Source organism: Anomaloglossus baeobatrachus, chromosome 3, assembly GCF_048569485.1.
Source record: "Anomaloglossus baeobatrachus isolate aAnoBae1 chromosome 3, aAnoBae1.hap1, whole genome shotgun sequence".
In the NCBI taxonomy this organism is placed as follows: Eukaryota; Metazoa; Chordata; class Amphibia; order Anura; family Aromobatidae; genus Anomaloglossus; species Anomaloglossus baeobatrachus.
In genome coordinates, this window is record NC_134355.1 from 702,625,884 (window position 1) to 702,647,625 (window position 21,742).

Here is a 21,742-nt window from a genome sequence, read left to right on the forward strand (position 1 = left end):
CTGGATACTGGCGGATCCACAACGGGGGGTACCGACCAGGGCTTAACCATTTCCGGGGGAAAGGGATAAGCGAATGAAGAGGAGGATTTTTTATTAAACCTCCTATCAGGGTGATCCCACCGTTTAGATACGATTTGATGAAAAATTGGATCCTGGGCAAAGGACTTAGGAGGCTTCTTGGCTCGCTTGATTGCCGACTGAGAAGTCGGGTCCGAGGGCTGATCAGAAATCGACAGAGAGTGATTGACAGCCGCTATCAGAGTGTCTTCCATATGCCTAGACTCAGAAGGGACATCTGAATCAGAGTAAGAGTCTCGGGAATCGTGACTACTAAAGGTCACGGAGCCTGAGTCAGACTGACCATCGTGTGAGTCAGACGAGGCGGAACGGTCGCAATGGCGCCTTTTGAAGACAGCCTTTTTACGTACTGGGGATGATACACCAGACGAAGGCGGGCTCCTCTGAGGGAGCTGAGCCAGGGGGGAGGCTGTGGGAGCCTGTGGAAGGCTGAGATATCTGAGCGGCCAGGTCATCTAACCTTTTAGACATCAGAAGAGCCCATGCAGGGATAGCCTCATCAGACGGGGGTGCTGCCTGAATGGTGGCCGGGGCCGAACCCACAGATTGCACGACCCCCTGGTTCGGCAACGCCTGTTGTGACATTGTAGTAGGGGCATCGCAGCCTCGGCAGAGTGGATAGCTTCGACCATTGGGAAACGAGCTTCCACAGGTGGTACAAGCATAGTACAGGTCCATAGAGGATGCCTGGGAAGCTTTATCACCCTTGCGGTTTTTACGCATGTCAGCAACAAACGTATAATTATACTGTGAGCCTTTAGCAGTATTACACTACTGTGGGTGAGGAGTTAGTAGCAGTATTAGAAAGGGACTGCTATGCAGAGCTGGTATATACCAACAGTAAAGTGGCACACACTGCCAAACAGTCCGTATATACCTGCAAGCACAGCTAGTATATACCACTGAAAGCTGATAGACACCGCCAGCCAGCAGGCACACACCGCTAGGAAGACAGCGATATACCACTGAACAGAGCGGTATATAGTGCTGCAGAGTTGCAGAGCCAAGGAGGCGATCTCACCCGTGTCTGCTCCCCACATGTAATGGCGGCCAGTGTTCTCTGGCAGCATGGAGGGGAGAGACGGCCCACTAGAGGGAGCGGCTTGTGGAGCAGTGGAGGGGGCGTTGCTAAACATGCAGGCCAACACCGGGAGCTAAATTAATGCTGCTTCCCCGGGATCACGGCCTGCATCGCCCCACCGGCGCCTCCTCAGGCGGCGGTTTGGATGCAGGGGACGAGTACACGTCATCTCCCTACCTGCTCCTGGCTCCATCTGAAGACACGTCGGTCCTGGGATGCGGAGATCTCGGGGACGCATCTTCGGCTCAAGGCTAGCAGGCTCTCGGCTCTGCCTAGCCCTCTGGAGCTACCTCTATGAGGTGCTTCCAGGGAGCCTGGAGGGGTACGCAGACCCGACCACTTGGGCGCGAGGGAAGACTGACGGCTTTTGCACGCCAGGTTTCCTCTGCCCGTACACGGGGGGAACGGGGGTGGCAAGGCACCCTGGTATTGCCCCTATCAAAAATAGAATAAAATCACAAAGAAAAGAAATAAATAAACAAAAAAACCTGAGCTGGCCTGGGGCTCAGGCCAGACGTATCAGCCTCCCTGCTGACACTAAAAAGAACTGAGCTAGTCCCCGCCTAGCTGGGTTATATGCTGTGGGAGGAGGAGCTAACTCTTTTTTAAATTTAGTGTCAAGCCTCCCCTGGAGACAACATATAACCCACGGTCTGTGTCCCCCAATGAAAAGGCGAGAAAGGAATAACATTTTTCTTGTGGAACATATTCCCACTTCTCCACTCCTGGTCTCATTATAAGCAGAGTACGATCTTTTCTGACCGCTATTACTTCTGCCTCTGAGGGCGGTCCTTGGAGGTTTTGAATCCATATTTTTGCTCCTACATTTGTAATATTAGAGGATCCAAAACCTTTAGTATTGTTAAATCTGCCGGGGCAGTTCCTTCTCTTATCTCAGACAAGTTTATTGGAATTATCAACATCTGAGCCACCTTCTGGTGTTTCACCAAGATCAAAGGTTCATTTCCCAAATTTAGCATCAGTATCTTGATTTCTCCCTGATAATCTGGCATCTGGAACACAATCCTGTTGAAATTGGTTTTACCTTACCTGGGGGTATCACGACAGTTTCCAATATACTGAGGTCTAAACCTGCGGAATAAGGGGTCGCTCTTTCTGGTGTGCCCAAACAGCTGTACCTTGCAACCATGCCTCTTTTTTCATTGTCAACTGTTGGACTGACTTGTCTGATGGCTGCTGCTTTATCTGCTTCTGAATTAAACAAACATTCAAGTGAGTTAGTAGGGACATGAGCATCGACATGAAATACAGTGGTCTTGGTAGATTGAATAATCTCTTCAATGTCTTGCCACACTTCCCTGACCATCTCAAACGCATTTTGCTGTTCCTCTCCCCGGTGGAACTCATATTTTTTCCTCGTTACTTTGTACAAAGGAGCCAACATTTGCCCCAAATAAGGGATATGTTATCTCCAAAAACCAAACAATCCAATATAAGACTGAAGGGTGCTTTACATGAGACGACCGATCGTGCAATGCATTGTCGGGGTCACGGTTTTCGTGACGCACATCAGGCATCATACACATCGTCTTATGTGAAACCTCTGAGCGACACAGTATTACTCACAAATCGTGAGTCGTGTACTCGTTGCTCAGTTTCATAATATCGTTTATTTTTACTTGTGCCGGTTGTTCATCGTTCCCATGGCAGCACACGTCACTCCGTGTGACACCACGGGAGCGATGAACTATGCCTACCTGCGTCCCACAGCTCTCGCCGGCAATGCGGAAGGAAGGAGGTGGGCGGGATGTTTACATCCAGCTCATCTCCGCCCCTCCGCTTCTATTGGCTGGCGGCTGTGTGACGTCGCTGTAACGCCGAACGTCCCTCCCTATTCAGGAAGTGGACGTTCGCCGCCCACAGCGAGGTCGCTCAGCAGGTAAGTACGTGTGACAAAGGTTTCACGACTTTGTGCGACACGGGCAGCGATTTGACCGTGACGCACAAACGACGGGGACGGGTACGATCGATCGTGAAATCGCACGATCGGTCATCCCGTGTAAAGCAGGCTTCAGTCTCCTGTTTGGATTTAGGGACCGGAAAATTAAAAATTTTCTGTCTGGCATTGGGCAAGATCTCTCTGTGCCCCTTGTTCCACTGAATCCCTAGAAATTTTACCACCTGAGACGGTCCATGAACCTTGGCATCATTGATTTCCCATCCCTTACTCCTCATATGAGTAACCAGTTTTGTCAATTGATCTTTCACACTTTGCTCATCTTGTCCTTGTATCATTATATCATTGATATAATGTGAGATCTGCATTTCTGATGGTAGATCGAATCCATCCAAATGCTCTGCCACCGTCCGGTGACAGATTGTGGGGCTATGTAGCCATCCTTGGGGTAACCTGGTAGAGGTATATTGTCTCCCTAACTAAGTGAATGCAAATTGATCTTGAGCCTTCTCTTCTATAGGTATAGTAAAGAAAGCATTTGCCAAATCAATTACTGCATACCAAGTTCCGGAGTGAGTGTGAATATTTTCCACAAACGTTATTGTATCCGGAACTGCAGCGGTCAAAGGAGGAGTATTCTTGTTTAACTCCCTATAATCGACTGTCAGGCGCCAGGAGCCATCCCTCTTTTTAACTGGCCAGACAGGATTATTCCATGCGGTAGTAGTAGGGCGCATTACCCCAGTTTCTACCAATTCTTTAATGGATTCTCCGATCTCTCTGTGACCGCCTGGTATTCGATATTGTTTCATAGCTACCAGTTTTGTAGCTGGAGGCACATGTACAGGGGGCATTTTGACTTTGCCCACCACCACCGGTCGCATTTCCTTATGACAAGACTTAATCTAACAGAAGGAAAATTCTCTTTTGGGGTTAAGAGTCATCCCTTTTAGGACATCAATTCCCAAAATATATTCTAGTATAGTAACTACCAGCACCGTGTACTTCTTGATAGGTAAATTACCTATCTTCAAAGCTACCTGTGTCTGAACCCCGGTGATCACTTGACCACCTAGTCCAGCAATTTTTACTCGAGGTCCTTTTATTGTTTCTGGGTTTCCATGAATTAAAGTAGCCTCCGCCCCCGTGTCAATCAAAGCTGGGACTCTTTGAACATTTCCCCCTTTCCAATGTATGCTAAGATTGACGTAGGAACGTTCGTCCCTTTTTATCAATAGGGGGGCTTGGCTGGCTACCTATGGTAAATCACTTCCTTCTGAACTTTCATTTACACAGACTTCAGTCTGTGTATTAGCCCTTCCTTCCGTGACTTTGTGGCCACGGCTTCAGCCAGTTCTTCCCATGGATAAACTGACTGAAAATCATCCCAAGACACTTTCTTTGGGGGTTTTTTCCCCTTTTCCCTCTGATTTCTTTACCTTGGGGGTTTTTGAGCCCCCCTCCACATTTGTAGTGGTCGCTTTCTTTGCAGATAGAACTTTCTGTTTGTACAACTTCCATAATTCTCCTGTCTCCTTTCCATCAATCCTTTCCTTATTGATCCCGGCTTTAAGCAAAGCCTGGAACATGTCTTTGCGAGACACTCGTGGGGCCTCCCCTACTGATTTCTCTTTACAATCAGGATTGTTTGGCTTACTGTTACCAACATGGCCTCCAGGGGATGGTTTATCCCACTGTCCCATATCCTGTAACTCCCTCATCCTCCCTAGAACTACACCGATTGATTCTCCAGTCAGCGCTACAGTTAAGGTTAAAATAACTGTTTTGTATGCTGGAGGAGCATGTTTAACCAGCCTATTTCTTATGCTGGCTTTCAATGGGTACTGGGGATAATCATCATCCATTCCCAAAAGAGGAAGAGCATTCCTCATTGCTTCTTCCTTCAGCCTTTCCATACCATCTTTTAAGGTATACCAAGGTTTATCATTGATAGGAAAGTCTGCTTCTGATGGATATTTGTCCAGAAACGCATGGGCTAGGATCATGACTAAGTTTTGAGTACCATGCTCATTATGATCAACAAAATAATTTTTTATTGATCTCTGAATTTCTGGGTCATGAGACATGGTGACAAATTTTGCCACGTCTCCGGCGTCAAAGTGCACTCCACCTCCTCCGAGATCGTGCACCCTGACCAACCAGGGAATTTCTCCTTCTCCTGGTTTTTGTCTATACTGTGTTAAAATGCTATCAACTTCTGCCTGATGGAATTGCAGCTGTATATTGCTCAGGCCAAAAAACTACTACTCCTCCAGCAGGATACAGCTAAACCCCCACTAGGTGGAGGCAACACAGGTGCAGGGGGAGCCATTCACACTCACTTCCAAATATGGAGGAGGTAATGGCTGGATGGTAAAACTGCACACTAGTGGCTTGCATAGAGCACTGTTCACACTAGCAGACGCACAGTCACAAACCTGCAGCCTATTAGGTGACGCCCATACTATTAGATCAGGCGGGCTGCCAAGCCGTACCCCCACTGCGCGCTAATGATATTCTTTCTTTTTTGCTTTTTGATATTATATATAGTGTAGGGACCTACAAGCATGAGGTTCCCGTGACGAGGGTTGTAGGCATACGTCTTATGGCCATAACGCTAACAAAAAACCTCATATTTTTTTGTACAGGATACAGCCAGGCCCCTTTTTGTTAGGCCTTGCCATTAGAGTTTCTATCCCTATGTAGCGCGCAGTTGGGGTACGGCTTGGCAGCCCGCCTGATCTAATAGTATGGGCGTCACCTAATAGGCTGCGAGTTTGTGACTGTGCGTCTGCTAGTGTGAACAGTGCTCTATGCAAGCCACTAGTGTGCAGTTTTACCATCCAGCCATTACCTCCTCCATATTTGGAAGTGAGTGTGAATGGCTCTACCTGCACCTGTGTTGCCTCCACCTAGTGGGGGTTTAGCTGTATCCTGCTGGAGTAGTAGTAGTTTTTTGGCCTGAGCAATATACAGCTGCAATTCCATCTTGCTGTAAGTAATGATATTCTTTCTTTTTTGCTTTTTGATACAACTTCTGCCTGAGAGTAATCTTCAATGGTTACTCGATTCTTTACATGAGGAATCGTTCTCTCATTTGTGATGGCAATACCATCTTCGTCATATTGCAATTCCCCTGACCATCCCGGACATGTTCCCGGATGATCTCATTTTCTGTCCTCTCTAGGCGCCTCCTTACTGGGTTAGCCTGAATCCTCCCTTTATGGTAATCCTCCTCATCAGATGATGAAGATGAATCCCACACATCCCCATCCCAAGTATCGGGATCCCAGTTTATAGAAGCTGAGGTGATACTTTTATGTACTTTGGTTATATTTACCTTTCCTCTTCTTTTCTTGTACTTATTTTGAGCACTTTTGGTTTTATTTACCTTTCCTCTTCTTTTCTTGTACTTATTTTGATGAGCAATTTTTACGGCAGCTTTTTGTGCCACATTCTGATAATGTTCCAATTTATCCTTCAACAGTCGGGTATTACATTCCAGAACTGTTTTCTGGCCACCTAATTCTATCAACTTTTGTTTCATCTGGGAACATTTCTTCTGCATCTTTAGATTACGCTCATGCATCACTCTATATGCACTTGCCAAAATCCAGTTGCGCCGTCCTAAAGACACTACATCACCTGCTTTCACAGGGACACTACTGAGTACATTCACATCAGTAGGTTCACTACCCTTGAGCTTATCCTGCCATTGTTCTGCCAATCCACAAGACACTACATCACCTGCTTTCACAGGGGAACTACTGAGTACATTCACAACATCAGTAGCTTCACTACCCTTAAGCTTATCCTGCCATTGTTCTGCCAATCCACAATTGACCAATTCATGTGCTATAAGATTGTAGGGAGCCTCAGTCCAGCCTGGGATCTCCACAACAACCTCCTTAACATTATCCTTACGTTTTCTTAACATTTTGACACTATGCAAAAAGATTGAAAAAATCTGGAAATTTGCCAAATATATGTTTTTAATTTCTAAATTACAAAAATTCGTTAATTACTTCTTATAGAAGTAATCCTGCCGACTATGCCAATTTATGTCTTGCTAAACTCTACTAAAAAGGGGGCTGAAAGCCCGTACTTACGAAGCGCTCACTGATATCCTAATCAGGCATGAATACTAAGATTCTTTATATCAAGATACTATTTATTTTAATAGCACATGAATAATCAATGGTACATAGGCATTAGAACTACTTTATAGTCATAGAATCTTATACAATAACAGAAATATGCATCAACATTACCGTTTGTTGTAGCATTCCTTTTCTCATCTGAGGGACTCGAGTAGTGAGAAGGAAAAACAATCCGGCCTCTACATCACAGGAGCAGTGCGTCCACTTTAGCGTCCTGGAATTGTCCCCATCTCATTAAGCGAGTCCGGTCTTTTTATAGGAAACTTTGTACGTCGTGTGCACTGAGTGGTGAATTGGTGACCAGCATGTGACAGCTGAGTCATGTTCATGTAACTTGACCACAAACTGCTGTGGGCACCAGTAGCTTCCTGCACATTTTGCCAGTTGATCACTGGCCGACCACAGTTTCCTGGAGATATTGCAAGTAGCCGTGAATTTTACATGCCAGTTTCCTTACACCTGTTGTCAACTAACCACGAGTTTCCTGACTGTTGAACTGTAAACAGTACTTCCTCATAATCATGGTTTGTTCAAGATCTGCTAACACGTACGCTTTGGTCATGGTGAAAATGGGTCAGCCAGAGGACATCTCTCTCTGATACTGAATTATGGATGGATCAAATAATATCTGGGATCACTATATCTTTTGATTATGATCCCTATCTAATCACACTCATTCTTTCAGTCATATCACATTGGTATCACACCTCTCCACTCAGCAGATAATACACAATACAGGGTAATATTGTGGTACCGTGTTAGCCAGAAAAATCAAGCTTGCTAATATAATTTTTCTGGTTAGCCTATAAAGGTATCACTCCTAAAATACTTTTGTCATTCTTGGGATATAGTATTTCAAGCAGATAATATAGAAATATACAGGAGTTTACCTCTCCGCCTAGTACAGAGATAATCTTCAAGGCGATCTCTATTATTCCTCTGGATAGGTTATTCTTGTTCTCCTCCATGTTTGGTTATTCCGGGGAGAAAACTAGGTGGTGAAGGTGTCTGGTTCTTCTGTGTCGTTAGGATTGGAGGGTCTGTCAATAATACAAGGACGTCATCATTAGTCACATCCAGAACTGAACTTTTTACACATTGGGATATGCAGACTATTATTCCTTAGTAGAGCTGATCGAACGCCCAAAAACCCGGGACCGGCGGATCACTGCCAGATTTTAAAGAGTCCGATCCGCTCTGGAATCCGGTGCGCATATATGTCAATGGGGACCGGAATCCGGAGATTAAAAACGTTTGTGGAGGGATAGGGTGGTAGGAGTGAGCGCGACATACTCACCGAGGCGCTGTCATGGCGGCACACTCCTTTCGGGTCACGCTTTTACGTTCCGGAGCCGACAATTCAATATTCATTGTTTTCCTCGCCCACCGGCGCATGTAATTGGTTGCAGCTAGACGCGCCCCCACCCTGAAAGGCAGCGTGTCAGCTGACTGCAACCAATCACAGGCGCCAGGATGACCGGTGGGCAGGGTAAGCAGTGCAAGTGTCTGCGGGTCAGTATCGTGGAAAAAATAAACAATCGGCAGCACATCCTAGATACACTCCTTCAGGACTGCAGATATCTCCGCAGTTTAAATACTTGGGAATTAATGTTACCGCCAGAGTGAATGATTATACCACACTTAATTTGTCCCCAATCCTTATAAAAATTAAGGATAAAATTGACATATGGACCAGGCTACCTCTATCGGTGGTGGGACGGGCGAATCTGGTAAAAATGATCTGGATGCCTCAGCTGCTGTACGTTCTACATAATTCTCCACATTGGATACCCCAGAGATATTTCTATAAAGTTAACTCGCTCTTCAGGGAATTGATTTGGAGGAGGCGTAGTCCAAGAATTAAATTAGAAACGTTACAGAGGAGCAAATGTGATGGAGGACTCTCAGTGCCAAATCCATGGGCATACTTTGCAGCTGCCCAGATGCAACATATCCGAGGGTGGGAGGACCCAGGGGGGGGGGGCTCGCAAAGACTATTACTGCAGCAATATTTCAGGTCACTTAATCTTTATGAGACCCTAGAAGCAGGTAAATTTAACACAACATCGGAATCTATGCCTACCCTTCTGTTGATACATAAGTTGTGGATTAAAATCAGAGATATACAGGACATTAAGGGGCCAACGCAGTTCACCTCTATCTGGGACACTCCGTGGCTGCCCAATTTAAATAAGCTGGAGGGGTTTGGGGTTTGGAGGGAGAGAGGGCTGGCTCGACTCACACAGCTAATGGAAGGGGATAACTTTAAAGAATTCTCCACGCTACAATCAGAGTTTGGTTTTTTGAATAGCGAATTCTATAAATACCTCCAATTAAGACATGCATACCGTGCTGAGGCTGGCATGGTTGGCTGCACAATTCATTGTAATAAAATAATACAGAGAATTGCTTCTTCAGGAGGCTCATCTGGTCTGATATCAGTATTATACGGCGAAGTACTGGATAGGTTATTAACACATCATTTACCAAACTCTAAGCAGAGGTGGGAGCAGGAGATAGGGCCTATTGAGGACAATCAGTGGGCGGAAATATTGGAAAGAACACCCGCCCTGTCCCTGGGGGAAGCCTACAGGTTGTCTCATCTATATGTCATCCATCGAGTCTATCGAACACCAAAATTTCTATTTGACATAGGTGCCAGACCGGATCCCACCTGTCCATGATGTGGGGCGAACTCAGCGTCCATGCTCCACATGTTGTGGTCCTGCCCTAGCTTGGAGGCGTTTTGGATGGGGGTGACTTCAATTATTAACAGAGTGTATATCACAGATCTAAGTCTTACCCCCTTGGTGTGCATCCTGGGATATATTGAAGACCTGAAATTGGAAGAAGAGGGTAAACTGGCAGCTGCCCATATGCTATACATGGCTAGAAAATTAATAGCACAATACTGGATTACGGATCAGGTCACCACCATATCGGAGTTTGTTAGCAAGGTCAATTGGATAGTAAATGTAGAGAAAGGAATATATTTAAAAAGAAACTGTATGGCCAAATTTGAAAAGATCTGGGCCCCGTGGATAGACGACTCTGGTCTGGCATCTAGAGATTTATTTAGGCTCCGGCTGGGCTTGTTTTAAAATCATGATATAAATAGCTGAGAGGCAATATGACTATAGGAACAGTATCCCTCTACCACGAACTTTTCCCCGTCTGTGGCCGGCTATGAGATATACATGATGGTACTTGAGATAGGAGCATGGAGGATCCAGATCCTCTAATATTCCATAGGTTAGAGGTTTCATGTGGGGAATTATGGCATCTATATGACACATGTATGATATGGTCAAATATATGTTTATGGTTTCTAGGTTTCTCATGTGGGGGGGAGGGAGGGGTGGGACTGTAGGGGTTATGTTGACCCCGAATTGTATGATTTATGTACTTTACAAAATTTCTAATAAAAACATTTTGGTTAAAAACAATCGGCAGCACAGATATAGCTCGCGGCTGCAGCCCCAGCTGTCGGGCTGCATCTGTGCTGTGTATCCAGTCACACGTGCGAGGCTGCCGAGTGATGCCATGGCAGACTCGCTGAGTCCCTCGCATGTGTGATTCTGGTGAAGCCGCATGCGGCTTTTTTTTTTTTCTAATTTAAATAAGAAATTAAAAAAAAAAACGACGTGCGGTTCCCCCTAATTTTCATCCACAGCCAAGATAACGCCGGCTGGGGGCTGGTATTTCAGCCCACAGCCGCCCAGTGTCGCATCTATTAGATGTGACAATCCCGGTGCGATACCAGCTCTTCCCGGGGGACTGGTGTGGTGCCAATTGGGGTAATAAGGGGTTAATAGCAGCGCACGGCTGCTACTAAACCCTAGGTTAGTGATGGCACAGGTGTCGATCAGATACCTGCATCACACAAACCTGTAAATGACAGTAAATAAACACAATCTATATGAAGTGAAAGCTGCACAACAAATTCAGAGAAATATGAACAAGCAAAACTGCTTTATAATACATAAGGAGTGAAAAATACAACTAGCCATATGAAAAATGGAAAAAATTGAAAATGTGACATTGCATGACTGCTGAGGATTATTTGAAAAAAAGAGGTATTTAGCTAATGTATTGATCAATGCATTACTGCCCCATAACCACTTCACGGTAATCTTATTTATGGGGTACCTAACCAAATGTTACCTCTATATGTGGTTAAAACCTGCTTGTGTGTATGGGTACCTAACCAAATGTTACCTCTATATGCGGTTAAAACCTGCTTGTGTGTATGGGTACCTAACCAAATGTTACCTCTATGTGCGGTTGAAACCTGCTTGTGTGTATGGGTACCTAACCAAATGTTACCTCTATGTGCGGTTGAAACCTACTTGTGTGTATGGGTACCTAACCAAATGTTACCTCTATGTGCGGTTGAAACCTGCTTGTGTGTGGGAAGCTAGGGACCTGGCTATATAGGAAGTTGAATAATCATGGCTAAAGGGCGGGACTGCGTTCTCAGACAGAAAAAAACTACATAATCAAAATGACTGCTGGAACACCATTGTAAATGTGAACAGGGTGCTAGCCAAAAATACACAATCTATATGAAGTGAAAGCTGCACACCAAATTCAGAGAAATATGAACAAGCAGAACTGCCTTCACTGGCTTCCCATCACCCAACGACTCCAGCTCAGAACATTAACCATGACCTACAAAGCCATGCACAACCTGTCTCCTCTTTACATCTGTGACCTAGTCTCCCGGTACCTACCTGCACGCAACCTTAGATCCTCACAAGATCTCCTTCTCTGCTCCTCTCTTATCTCCTCTTCCCACAATCGTGTACAAGATTTCTACCGTGCCTCCCCCATACTCTGGAACGCTCTACCTCAGCACATCAGACTCTCGCCTACCGTGGAAAGCTTCAAGAGGAACCTCAAGACCCACCTCTTCCAACAACTACCTTCAATAGCCCTCAGTCCAGAAGACCACTGCGCAACCAGCTCTGTCCTCACCTATTGTACCATCACCCATTCACTGTAGACTGTGAGCCCTCGCGGGCTGGGTCCTCTCTCCTCCTGTAGACTGTGAGCCCTCGCGGGCTGGATCCTCTCTCCTCCTGTAGACTGTGAGCCCTCGCGGGCAGGGTCCTCTCTCCTCCTGTAGACTGTGAGCCCTCGCGGGCAGGGTCCTCTCTCCTCCTGTACACTGTGAGCCCTCGCGGGCAGGGTCCTCTCTCCTCCTATACCAGTCTGTTTTGTACTGTTAATGATTGTTGTACGTATACCCTCTTTCCCTTGTAAAGCGCCATGGAATAAATGGCGCTATAATAATAAATAATAATAATAACTGCTTTATAATACATAAGGAATGAAAAATACAACTAGCCATATGAAAAATGGAAAACAAAATTTGCACACAAGCAGGTTTTAACCGCATATAGAGGTAACATTTGGTTAGGGACCCCATAAATAAGAGATTACCGTGAAGTGGTTATCGGGCAGTAATAAATTGATCAATACATTAGCTAAATATCTCTTTTTTTCAAATGATCCTCAGCAGTTATGCAATGTCACGTTTCAATTTTTCATATGGCTGATTGTATTTTTCATTCCTTATGTATCATAAAGCAGTTATGCTTGTTCATGTTTCTCTGAATTTGGTGTGCAGCTTTCACTTCATATAGATTGTGTATTTTTTGGCTAGCACCCTGTTCACATTTACAATGGTGTTCCCGCAGTCATTTTGATTGTTAGTAAATAAACACAGACTCAGAGGAAAATCCTTTATTTGGAATAAAATACAAACCCCCCCTCCTTCACCACTTTATTAACCCCCAACACAGCCCTCCAGGTCCGACGTAATCCACACGAGGTTCCACGCCGCTTCAGCTCTGCTACATCTGAATATCACAGAGAGAGGCACGACCGACCACTCTCTGTGAGCTCCAGAGAATGAATGAGCTGCACATTGAGCGGTGACGTCACTCAGGTCATTTGCGGTCACAGCTGGAGGTTCCCACGGTCCTTCATCTGTGATCGCAGGTAACCTGACCTCAGGTGGAGGTCACCGAGTTCACAGACCTGCATCTCCTAGCAGAAAAAGCGCAGATGCAAATTTGGTGCTGAAAATTTTACACCATATTCCTGCATCCAATCTACACCTCCTGGCAAAAAAAACAGTGTTTTGACACAGTTTTTTTTGTCACGGTTTTTGCCGCGGTTATTTTTCCGTGATTTTTGGCGCGTTTTTTTGCCAGCAGGTGCACATTTGGTGCTGAAATCGTCTGCACCAGATTTCAGCACCAAATTTTTACCTGCTTGCAGGAATTTATTTTTTTTTGGGCCAAGGGATGCAAATTTGGTGCTGAAAATTTTACACCATATTCCTGCATTCAATCTACACCTCCTGGCAAAAAGCCGTGGTGTTTTGACACATTATTTTGCTGCATTTTTTGCCGCGGTTATTTTTCTGCGATTTTTTTGCCAGGAGGTGCACATTCGGTGCTGAAATCGTCTGTACCAGATTTCAGCACCAAATTTCCACCTGCTGGCAGGATTTTTTTTTTTTTTTTTTTTTTACAGCCTGCCGTAAACATGCAGGCTATACAGGCTATAAACATGAACATGAGCGTGCATGTACCTAGAAACACATCAGAAGTGTGCGGTTGTGCTACGATGTCAGACTCGCGGGAGTCCCTCGCATGCGGCTTTTTTTTTTTATTTAAATAAATAATTAAAAAAAAAAAAGGCGTTCGGTCTCCCGTAATTTTCATCCCCAGCGATAACGCCGGCTGGGGCTGGTATATTCTCAGCCCGCAGCCGCCCAGTATTGCCGCATCTATTAGATGGGACAATCCTGGTGCGATACCGGCTCTTCCCGGTGGCCTAATGCGGTGCCAATCTGAGTGATGAGAGGTTAATAGCGGCGCACGGCTGCTACTAAATCCTAGGTTAGTGATAGCACAGGCTTCTATGAGATATCTGCATCACACAAACCTGTAAATGTCAGTAAATAAGCACAGACACAGAGAAAAATCCTTTATTTGGAATACAGTACAAAGAACGGCCCCTCTTTCACCACTTTATTAACCCCCAACACAGTCCTTCAGATCCGACGTAATCCACACGACGTCCCACGGCGACACATCCAGCTCTGCTACATGTCACAGCTAGCAGCCATAGAGAAGACGCCAGCTCTGAGTGTAGCCTATTACTGAGCTGCAATAAGCGATGATCGCAGCAGAGACTGTCACAGGCTGGGGGGGCGCGACAGCCTGGAACCAGTCACAGATGAGAGGACGGCCGGTGGGCGGGGAAAACACGGAAAGCTGTGTGTAAGCGATGGACAGTACAGGAAGTGAATGCGTGACCCGGAAGCAGTGTGCCGTCATGACACTGAGTCTCGGTAAGTATGAAACTCTCATTTAATTCTGGTTTTCTTTATTTTTATTAATTGCCAAACCCGGATCGTGCACCCGGGTTTGGCCCAGATATAGCGCTGAAACCGCGCGGATATATAGATATATAAATACACAATACCAAAAGACACGGTCGATCCCGTGCCATATTTACAATATGGATACAGCCATATACAGAATATTTTGTAAACAAAGAAGGAAGAATTTGTACAACGACTGAGTTGCAAAAAGCTTAAATTTTATTAGTACAAAAGCATCATAGCAAATAGACAATGTTTAAAAAAGTAGAGACAAGTGGTGTGTACCAGCAGGTGGCGCCCTCACCACACACAAGGCACATAGGAGCACATAGTAAATGAATCCATGAGTACACAGCTAGGGCATACCTATAAGGCAGGCAGCCCAAAGCTGGACTAATTATAAATAGACAAACAGTGCTCCTATGCAGTTAATCCAAGACATAGTAAATCAGTAATACATGATAAACATGAACATAACCCTGAATCAAATGCAGTATATAAATATAACGTACGTATGAGTGTAGTGAGAGCCCAAAACCCCGACCTATAGGTTTCGGTGTTAATCCTTCTTCCGGGGGTGGTCTCTAATTAAAACAGCTGTCCTTTTAAATGGGACCGCGACGTAATAGACACTTAGGCGTGTGGTGACGCTTATCCAGTTGCCATGACACTTATGTAAACACTGGCACTTACGCCACGGCTTCTGGATATACCGCTCTATGTGGGTCTGACAGCCGCGCCTCCACGAGTAACGCGATATAGACGTCTCCATGGGAGCGATACAATGCCCACGTTACCACACTTCCGGTGTGGTGTTAATGAATGGGGCGCGCCTTAACATTGACTACACACCATGTTTCTGTAGGCGTGGCTGTAATGCGGACGTCACAGTCACACACACACACCCCTATGAGTCATATGATGGGGATGCCCTTATGGGAGTGACGCGATGTTCGTGTCACCTGTGTTTCCGGTGTGGCGTCTCTGACATGAGGCGTGGATAATACCAACATTTGGGATTACCCTCCAATCTGGACATTTGTTGTATTATATCATGAGGAACCTCCATATAATGTGGGATGGGATTGGTTGAGACTAACATAGACGTGATTGGGTAGCTACCATTTAAAAGGACAGCTGTTTTAATTAGAGACCACCCCCGGAAGAAGGATTAACACCGAAACCTATAGGTCGGGGTTTTGGGCTCTCACTACACTCATAGGTACGTTATATTTATATACTGCATTTGATTCAGGGTTATGTTCATGTTTATCATGTATTACTGATTTACTATGTCTTGGATTAACTGCATAGGAGCACTGTTTATCTATTTATAATTAGTCCAGCTTTGGGCTGCCTGCCTTATAGGTATGCCCTAGCTGTGTACTCATGGATTCATTTACTATGTGCTCCTATGTGCCTTGTGTGTGGTGAGGGCGCCACCTGCTGGTACACACCACTTGTCTCTACTTTTTTATACATTGTCTATTTGCTATGATGCTTTTGTACTAATAAAAGACTATATTACTTACGGTAATGGGATTTTCCAGAGTCCACGACAGCACCCACGAGAGAGGGATCCGCCCCGTTCAGGACAGGAAACCTACAGATAAAAAGGGGCGGTCCCCCTCCCTCATCAGTTGGTTTCAGAGAAATGGAGAGGAACCGCCACAAATTAGTAACAAGACAAGACAAAAGTAGAACCACCAAACCCAAAGGGTGAAGAAAACAAAAGGGTAGGGGTGTAAAGGGTGCTGTCGTGGACTCTGGAAAATCCCATTACCGTAAGTAATATAGTCTTTTCCTTTCGCCACGACAGCACCCACGAGAGACTTAGAGAGATAACACACTTAGGGAGGGACCACCATCTGAAGAACCGATCTCCCAAAAGAAAGGTCAGAGGAGGAAGAAAGGTCCAGTCGGTAGTGTTTGTAAAAAGTAGAAGGAGAGGACCAGGTCGCAGCCTTACAAATACTGTCAATGGAGACATCCGCCATGGCAGCCCAAGATGAAGCCATCGCCCTAGTAGAGTGAGCCTGTACAGGAGACGGAAGGGGCTCCCGCTTCGACTCATATGCAACAGAAATAGCATCCCGCATCCATCGGGCCAAGGATTGCTTCGTCACCTGATGACCACGTCTGGAACCCTGAAAGGCAATAAACAAAGCCCTATCCTGTCTCCAAGGGGCTGTCCTAGAGACATATGTAAGAATAGTGTCCTTTACGTCTAGTGTGTGAAACCGGCATTCCTCCGGTGTGGAAGGGTCAGGAAAGAAGGAAGGAAGAATGATTTCTGCATTCCGGTGAAACTGTGAGGCTACTTTAGGCAAATAGGCCGGGTCTGTTCTTAGAACAATATGATCTTGGAAGACCCTAAGGAAAGGGGGATCTACCGAAAGAGCCTGAAGATCGCTAACACGCCGGGCCGAAGTGAGTGCAACTAAGAGGCATGTTTTAAAAGAGAGCAATTTGTCAGACGCCGAGGCGAGTGGTTCAAAGGGTGGACGGGTTAGGGAATCCAGAACCAGAGTGAGATCCCAGGTTGGTGTGCATGGAAGACGGAGCGGCTGACCCCGGTCACAGGCCTTGATGAAACGCATGACCCACTTATCCCCCGCTATATTAGAATTATAAAGGGCGCCCAGAGCTGACACATGAACTTTAAGGGTACTGACTGACAGACCCAGATCTCGCCCAGACTGGAGAAATTCCAGAATAGAAGAAATCGGGACTACCGAAGGTGCGGCATCAGGGAAGGAAACAAGGAACCGGTGCCATACCCGACCATACTGACGGGTAGTCACTGGTTTACGACTCTGCAGCAAGGTATCCACCAGGCGACCGGAAAACCCCCGGGAGCCTAGCAATGCCCTTTCAAATTCCATGCCGTCAAGTGGAGACCCTTGACGCGTGGATGCAGGAAAGGCCCCTGTGATAGGAGATCCGGTCGGGATGGGAGAACCCAGGGGTCCGTCACTGACATCTGTCTCAGGAGGGAGAACCAGGGACGTCTGGGCCAGAAGGGAGCTATAAGGATAATGCGAGCCTGATCTTCCCTGATTTTCCGAAGGACCGTTGGTAGAAGAATTATGGGAGAAAAGGCATAAGCAAGGCTGTACCGCCAGGGAACCTGAAGGGCATCCAGCACTGTTGGCTGATCCGCCCTGCTCAGGGATCCAAACCGTTTCAACTGCCTGTTGGCTCTGGTAGCAAACAAATCTATAACCGGGAGGCCCCAGTACTGTATGATTTGAGCAAACACTTCCCGATGCAAGACCCATTCTCCCTGATAGAGAGTGTGACGGCTGAGAAAATCCGCCTTGACATTGTCCACCCCTCGGATGTGCACTGCAGAGAGGGATAACAGATGAGTCTCGGCAAGTTCCAACAGTTGAACCGCCGTGGACATGAGGGAAGACGATCTCGTTCCTCCTTGGTGGTTGATGTATGCAACCACCGTCTGATTGTCCGTACAAAGTCGTACATGTGTTCCCCTGAGGAGGTGAAGAAATGACATCAGTGCCTGAGAGACCGCCATGAGTTCTTTCCGGTTGGAGGACTCGGTTGATTCTTGCTGGGACCAAAGACCTTGGGTCATCGAGTCCCCCATGTGAGCCCCCCACCCCCAGGGACTGGCGTCCGTCGTGAGGACATTGGTGGGGCGAACATGCCATTCCTTCCCCTTGGTTAAGTTCTCCTCCCGAAGCCACCAAGTCAGGGATGTACGTGCAGTGTCTGTCAATCTCAGAGGACGATCGAGGGACCCTGGATGGGATCGTGCAGCTGCCAGGACCTCCCACTGAAGCTGTCTGGAGTGAAGTTGGGCCCATTGGACAGCGGGGATACAGGAGGTCAGGGACCCCAACAGGGACATTGCAGAACGGAGAGATAGAGATCTGTGAGTCTGTGCGTGTCGTACAATCCTCTGGATTTTTGCTATTTTGTCCACTGGGAGAAAACAACGCTGTTGACGAGAATCCAGAAGCATGCCTAGGAAAGACTGAAAAGTTGAGGGCGTGAGTCTAGATTTTTGGAGATTCAAGAGCCACCCCAGACGACCCAGAGTTGACATAGCATTATGGAGACGGAGAGAACATTGTGCCGCCGTGCTACCCACAACCAGTAGGTCATCTAGATAAGGGATCACGAAAGTCTGTTGCTCGCGAAGGTGAGCAGTGACTTCTGCCATTACTTTAGTGAAAATCCGAGGGGCGAGTGAAACGCCGAAGGGCATGGCCGTGAATTGGAAATGGTGAACAGAGTTGTGCATATAGAGTGCTACCCGAAAGTACTGCTGATAAAGTGCGTGAACTGGGACGTGGTAATATGCATCTTTTAGATCAAGGACCGCCATGTAGCAATTGGGATAGAGCAATTTTATGGTGGTCAGGAGGGATTCCATTTTAAACCGTCGGTATTTTAGAAAGAGATTAAGTTTTCGTAAATTAATTATGGTCCGAAACGACCCATCAGGCTTTGGTACTAAGAAAAGAGGGGAGTAAAACCCTCGGCCCCTCTCATGTAATGGGACTGGCGTAAGAACCCGTTTTTCCACCAAAGTGAGAACTTCCGTCACCAGTGCATTATGTTGATCCTCCGACCTCCTAGTGGGTGTAAGACAATACAATTGAGGAGGGAGGGAAGTGAATTCTAGCCGGAGACCATGAGAAATCAAATCCAGTATAAAAGGAGCTGGAAGTGATGGTTTTCCAAAGGGTTGCAAAAAACCTTAGTCTGCCTCCCACCGGAACCCCCCCATCATTGTTTAGGGAACTTCCTACGGGAGGAAGGGTTTCCAAACAGGGTCCCCTTGGACCCAGAGGCGGGGTTGTCCGATCTATCCCTGCGATCAGGTCGTGTGGGCTGGAAACGACGTTTGCGATATGGGAGCCTAGAAGGAGGAGCAAATGTATTAGGGAACCCCTTTTTACTATCACCCGCCTTGGTGAGTATGTCATCCAGCTGTGGACCAAAGAGGAACTCACCCTCACAGGGAAGTGCACACAGTCTCGATTTTGAGGATGTGTCCCCTTTCCACGATTTCAACCAGAGGGCTCTCCGGGCTGCATTAGAAGACCCTGCCGCTCGGGCCGCCAGGCGGACAGAGTCAGCAGAAGCATCTGCCAGGTAATTAGCTGCGTCTTTGAGTAAGGGTAGCGAGGAAACAATCTTATCCCTGGAGGTACCTGACTTAAGCTGCTTGTCTAGGGTATCTAGCCAGACTAAAAGTGACCTGGCTGTACATGTTGCGGAAATGGCTGGTTTCAGTGCCCCTGCAGAGGCTTCCCAGGTTTTACGCAGGAAGGCGTCTGCTTTACGGTCTAGAGGGTCTCGTAGAAATCCCATATCCTCGAAAGGCAAGGCTGATTTTTTGGAGGATTTTGCTACTGCCACATCCACCTTTGGTACCTTGCACCATTGGGACAAGTCTGCATCATCAAAGGGGTATCTCCGTTTTGAGGAAGACGGGAGAAACCCACGATGATCCTGTTTCTGCCATTCCTTGCGAACAAGGGTTTTTAGGGCCTCATTCACAGGAAAGGATTTCCTTTTCTTCTGAGTGAGACCAGCAAACAAGGTATGATCAGCAGATTTGGGGATTTTTTCTTCTGCAATCCCCATGGTTGAGCGAACTGCCTTTACTAATGAGTCCATCCCATCCAATGAGAAACACTCCTTTCCAGCCTCGTCAGAAGAGGATGAGGTAGAGGCTGAAGAAGCATCACTCTGGCTTTCAGCTGAGTCAGAAGACGGGGGGGGAATCATGCTGGCGGTGAGATTTCTTGGATTTCTTAGATCCATGCAGGGACTGAAGAGAAGCCTGAATTTCTGTACGTATCAGTTCCCTGAGATCCGGAGGGGGGTTGGTAGAAGCTGAAGCCTCCCCCCGAATAGCTTGGATACAGGACCTACAAAGTTTCTGCATATAGTCCTTTGGGAGGGGACAGGCACACAGTGGGCACTCCTTATTATTAGCTTTAGCGGTGCTTTTCTTAGGCCCCTGGAACAGAACCGGAAGGGAACATCAGTATAGGGCAACATTCACGAAGATCACTCACCCATACCAGGAAAAGAACGGATACCGGCTTTGGAGGTGGGGACGAACGATTTGTCCGGTCCTTGGAGGATGCAGAGTCCTCGGTCCACTTACGACCCGTGGAACTCCTGGTGTCACTCGAGTCTTTACGTCCAGCATCCCTGGACGGAGAGGTGTCCCGGGTAGGGGAGGCGCGGGGACTTCCCATCTTTGTAGAAGCGGTGAAGATTCAAATAGAAAGGAAGCCCGCCTCTTAAGCTGTGCGCTCCCCAATCACTCCTGCAGCTCTGTCATGCTGAGGCAACAAGCGCTGACGCAGCAAGTCCCGGACACGCCCCCCCCCCCGCGCGCGTACACGTTACTGCAAGCATGTGGTGCAGGGGAAGCGCCAGACTCACCGCACACAGCAACTCACCGGCCCGTTGATTACTGCAAGTTTCGGACACGTTATGCAGGAGGAGTCCACGAGTCTCCCAGCCATCCGTTCCCCCGGAAGTGCCCTTCACTTCCGGGTTCCTGCAGGAATTCGCGCGTGAGCTGACGTGGCAGTATCCGGACACGCCCCCCCCGGCACATGCTCCACAATCCGGAAGGAGCTGGAATCACGCAGCACAGGGAGAGTCACCGTTCCACGAACAGCCTACTTACCGGCACGATCCTGCAGGCGTCATTTCCCCGGAGGACCAGGCCAAGCCGAGGGAAAGAGGACGGGGTGCACCGGAGGATGGAGTCCACGAGGGGAGCTCCACCGACCGTGCTTCTGGAATCCTGAGCTCCGCCGTTCCCTTAGACGCCGCACGGACTCCTAGACCCAGGTATGGTAGGTTCCGATCCTTCCAGGACAGGAAACCAACTGATGAGGGAGGGGGACCGCCCCTTTTTATCTGTAGGTTTCCTGTCCTGAAGGGGGCGGATCCCTCTCTCGTGGGTGCTGTCGTGGCGAAAGGAAAATTTAAGCTTTTTGCAACTCAGTCGTTGTACGGATATATAGATATATAGTTTGGATCGTGCACCCGGGTTTGGCCCAGATATAGCGCTGAAACCGCGCGGATCCGGACTTTTACTG

The 21,742-nt window shown here is 47.1% G+C and overlaps 2 protein-coding genes across 2 annotated transcripts in view; both read right to left on the reverse strand.

Annotated features, from left to right (window-relative positions):
* The window catches only part of LOC142297119 (uncharacterized), a 210,761-nt gene that overhangs the window by 31,172 nt on the left and 157,847 nt on the right, over positions 1-21,742 (reverse strand). The gene's annotated exons all lie outside the window — the stretch shown is intronic.
* The window catches only part of LOC142297117 (uncharacterized), a 66,705-nt gene that overhangs the window by 21,897 nt on the left and 23,066 nt on the right, over positions 1-21,742 (reverse strand). The window contains exon 4 of the mRNA XM_075341385.1: positions 8,128-8,277. Within this exon, the coding sequence (XP_075197500.1) occupies positions 8,128-8,205 (78 nt within the window). The 5' untranslated portion in view covers positions 8,206-8,277. The remainder of the gene's footprint in view (positions 1-8,127; positions 8,278-21,742) is intronic.